Below are 4484 nucleotides of genomic sequence, written 5' to 3'. Positions count from 1 at the left end.
AACCATGGTCAGAAGTGAAATTTGCACACAAAGCACTGCCAATTGAACCAAGAATGGTTTCTATGAGAAGTAGATATTATATAAATTATTTATGGAAATCTGGGTTGGGCTATCCGGAGTTTGACATGCCCCTGATCCAAACCATCAAAGCATGACTTTGCAGCAAAGCTCAATAGTAATTAACTTCCTCGCACAGAACAATGGTTTGTGAAGCATACCAAGGGCTCTACTCCATTCCAGCCAGTGGGTACTGTTACAATCTGCTCAGCTAACTAACTAAATGGAAACAATTACGAGGCTAGTTGTTTTTCATTCTTTAACAAATGAAGGTTAAACAAAAAAGTACTATTTCTATGGTCGCAGCAATTACAAAAATAAGAATAAAAGATTATCCAACTTCAATTGCAAAAATATACGAGCTTAATTCTGTCTGCATCTAGTTTTATATTCAAAAGGCATTTACAAAAACTTTGAAGAATACACGGGCACTTATGGCAGAACATACACAAGGTAATCTGATATTTTCATCTTTAACTTGGCTTCAATCATCTGCAAACCAATGCATGAAGCAGTATTTATTATACCACCGGCAGACATCATAAGCATATCCCAATGCCGGGGGCGGCCTTGAATGGTCTGATGGTTCACCTGCTTCCATTTCCACCTCCACAGTAAGCAGTGGGAATCGGCACGAGGCGGAGGGGCAGAAATGATTCCTCTCGAGCCAGTGGACAAATACAATCTCCATAATAAGCATGCAAGCAAGGCGAGTGAGTAATCATCAGCTGAGTGCGACTATAATGTATGCCATTCTGTTTCACTTTAATATAAATCAAACTAGAAGACAAAATTCTCTTGAAATTTGGAGAAATAGTTCTTTCAAATTAATATTTACTATTAAGAGAAACTATTAATACATGACATTTCTGAATAACTTCCTAGAAAATATTGTTATGTAAACAAACTTTCTGAGCAACTACTTTTTTGCGAAATTAAAGAATGTTTTTCTCATTTGAACCATCTTCTCCAGCCCCATGAGGAAGAGGATTGAGGACTCCACAACACTTCTACTCCCTGCACACCCAAAAAAAAAAAAATTAAAATTATTAATATTTGTATCCTATATGGATATCTCATATCTCAAAAGAGAAGTTTACGTATTACTGAAAGTGGAATCGTATTGGCCATGACCGTTTGGTCTAGTGAGCTAAGTCTTTCCTTTATAAGTGGAAGATCCTTATATCAACTCCGAACGATCAATTGTTGTGTAATAAAAGATTAAAAAAATAAAATGAAAAATAAAAAAGTAGGAATGTCTTACATATGCATATATACCGTCATCAGGATCTATGGATGTAAGCATTTGCAAAACTTCCTTCAAGTCATCCCAGGAATTGATGGTGGGAAACTCATGCTTCCCGACAACAGCCACCAATATTATAACCTAACAATTGAAATACGGTAAAAAATTTAAATCTACGGAATACTTGATTAATTCTTTGTGCATGATAACTAAGCAACTCAATCATAAAATTATACAATTTGCTTATATACAGGCCATAGATATCAAGTTGCTAATATACAATTTGCTAATATAGAGTTGATTGGCATTTACCTTCATACATCCATCTTGGATATCATTTGCTGATTTTTGGCTTGTTGAGCTTTCCGCATTTATATCAAGTTGGTTGTCATTTACCTCCATATATTCATCTTGGATTTCATTTGCTGATTTTTGGCTTGTTGAGCTTTCTGCTTTTATATCAAGTTGATTCTCATTTACCTCCATATATTCATCTTGGATTTCATTTGGTGATTTTTGGCTTGTTGAGCTTTCTGCTTTTAAGTTCTTCACATTGACAAGTGGCTTTTCGCTTAATTTAATCCTCTCTTCAAGAGATAGTTGATCCAAGTAATTTTGTGCACCATCCCTACCATATTTCCCAGCCACCTACAATCAAGCATTGATGTAATAAGGAACAATATAATTCAAATTAGCAGGTACTCCAATCTAGGTGATCAATGATGTTGAACTTACATATGAACTGGCTGAGATGAAACAATCAGGATGCCTGAGAAAAGTTCCTGCTGTCTCTGCAACCAAAGATGCAGTGAAAAATCCCATCAGAATACCTAAACAAAACTAATAATAACAGTGTTTATACAAAATAATACTAGCTCCTCTTTCCCCTATGAAACCAATGAGATCATAGAGAATAGGTAACAATTAACTGAATTAAGGTTAGTTTACCTGTCAAAATACTGTTTACACCCGTATAGGTAGAAGTATTTGCAGTTTCAGCAATCCGATTAAGATCCGTTTGGAGTGCTCGTCCAGCATTAATCGAACCTAAGAAATCGGATGAAAGGGGATGAAATCAACTGATGGTGATTGAAACAATTTATATTGTGTACATTCAAAATTAACCTGACTGAAAATGAAGCCGGTCTATAAATTAAATGCATCATCACCCAATTACCAACATAAACAGATAAACTAGAAGAAATTATAAAAGTAAAAATAAATGAGGGCCCGTCTATCATATAAGTTTTCACATGACACATTTATATCCAATTATTCGAACCATCCATTTTTCAGGTCCAAATTGAAGGCATCATTCTTACTAAAAGTCATTCAAGTTGGGTTTACAACCATTAAGCAAAGTTACTTTATGTGCTCGATGTTCAGTTAGAAGACACCAATTCTAAGATATCTTGTATTTCTCCTTATTTTCTCATGAATTTTCCGATTTCAGTTGAAGAAAATTGGTGATCTATATATTTCATAATTCATAGTTAATTTCCTCCTATTGGGCAAACAGTTGTTGCTTCTGTACTGACATTACCAGTGTTGACTCCACTCTTTAACATGGAAAAGAAACAATGGAAAGGTCTCAAATTTGCAGAGGTACATGGGGCGCTGGTATGGAATCGCTTCGTTCCCATCAAGATTTCAGCCCAAGAATGGAGATAAACATGGGGCAACCTACACTCTGAGAGAAGATGAGACTGTGAATGTGTTCAGTGAGACCTGGATTGACGGAGTAAGGCGTTCAATGGTGCAGCAAAGTACCATTGGATATGAGCAGGAATGCCCATCTAGATGAGGACCTAGTGCAGAGAGCCAAGGATGAGGAGTGTATGATGTAAGCAAACTCCACAGAGTGAGACTCCATTAAAAGGTTAATCCATCTTGGGGAAATAGAGAATTTCTGATAGGATTGGCATATTGGGGACCATATTTGCAGCGTTTAACCTACCTAGGAGTATCAGTTGGTTTGTTGATTTTTTTTTTTTTTTTTTTTTTTTTTTTTTTTTTTTTTAAAAAAAACCCCACCCCATTCCCACCCTTTATGGGGCTCGAACTCTTGACCTCTTATATATGAGACCAAAGCCTTACCACCCCAACAAACACACACACCCAGTTGGTTTGTTGATTTATCCTCTAGTGTGTTTAGTATGAAGCTTATAGCTTGAAGGTGTGGAAAAAATTGCTTAGGAATTTCCATCTGTGTCTCTGGATTTTGTATGGCAATATGTTTTAACAAAAGTATTCAATTACAGATATAAGTACATACACATACCTGGAGCTGAAGCTTGACAACAGTTGATGGATTATGGCGTGTTGCCCACATACGATGAATAATAACGATCAAGAACAAGAATTTGACTTGGCGCTTAAGCCATTCGAGCACAGAAGGGTCGAGACATTTTAGCAATCGGCACATTAAGAATAGCGCAGCAAGTGCCCCATAGTATAGCGCATAAGGATATAACACCCACCCCATAGTATCCACACTCGTACGCGACATACTATACTCTCGCGCGTCAATGTATCGGACCTGCGACTCCGTATCAGCTTCGGAATCGTAGGGCGAGCAGGTTGCACGGACCCGCCCAACAGAGGAAGCCAGTGCCGGTTTGGGTCTGTACATGAGCAACAACACACCCAAAAGCACAGCCGCGGTCACGGGTTTCCGAGCATATTTCCATAGTTTATTGACGACACATGTTTCAGGGTTTTCTGCAGGACGGTACTGCAGAGATTCGGCCGCTGATTTTGATTTCGGGTTTAGGGTTGCGATTAAGGGGCTCTTCTCCAAGGATTGAAGCTTAATTTGGTTGAAGGTTGCACTGAGCTTGACTGGTTGGGCCGAGAGAGGACGAAGGAGGCGGAACCGATTTGGGCAGCATTGCTTCCACTTCAATGGGTTTGTTTGGAAGAGCAGATTAGTAGCCGCCGTTGCCATCAAATCTGTTTGTGTGCATGAATCGAGTTCCAGAGGGTGAATACTTTGTTAGGGATTTTTCTTTTGAGAAGAGGGTACGTAGAAGAGCAAGTCCACTGATGGCTGTCTAGCCCAGGCGCCGGTGAGAAAAACCCAGCTTCCACCGATAATGAGAAGCCCGATCTGTTTGAGGAGACCTGGGGGCGTCAGCTGATTTCTGTCGAATCTACTCGGCCTTTGATCTCACAGTGATTT

General features: G+C 38.6%; 1 protein-coding gene across 1 annotated transcript; it reads right to left on the bottom strand.

Moving 5' to 3' along the window:
- Nucleotides 1-932: 932 nt before the first annotated feature.
- Nucleotides 933-4250, bottom strand: LOC112184585. Its single transcript, XM_040513481.1, has 7 exons — nt 3585-4250; nt 2847-2862; nt 2252-2350; nt 2039-2094; nt 1616-1951; nt 1322-1444; nt 933-1074 (listed from the first exon to the last, which is right to left on the bottom strand). The coding sequence occupies exons 1-7, from the start codon at nt 4248-4250 to the stop codon at nt 1009-1011; spliced, it is 1362 nt and encodes a 453-aa protein (XP_040369415.1). The 3' UTR covers nt 933-1008.
- Between the last annotated feature and the right edge of the window lie 234 nt (nt 4251-4484).

Source organism: Rosa chinensis, chromosome 2, assembly GCF_002994745.2.
Source record: "Rosa chinensis cultivar Old Blush chromosome 2, RchiOBHm-V2, whole genome shotgun sequence".
In the NCBI taxonomy this organism is placed as follows: Eukaryota; Viridiplantae; Streptophyta; class Magnoliopsida; order Rosales; family Rosaceae; genus Rosa; species Rosa chinensis.
The sequence above is the reverse complement of the archived record's forward strand: the minus strand, read 5'-3'. Positions and strand labels throughout refer to the sequence as shown.

Excerpts from the sequence above, each read along its gene's own strand:
- LOC112184585 (XM_040513481.1), bottom strand. The coding sequence starts at position 4,250 with ATGGCAACGGCGGCTACTAATCTGCTCTTCCAAACAAACCCATTGAAG. Across the intron at positions 2,095-2,251 it reads TGTAAACAGTATTTTGACAG|AGACAGCAGGAACTTTTCTC; the intron begins GTAAACTAACCT and ends CTTTGGTTGCAG. Across the intron at positions 1,075-1,321 it reads ATGACGGTATATATGCATAT|GGAGTAGAAGTGTTGTGGAG; the intron begins GTAAGACATTCC and ends TTGGGTGTGCAG.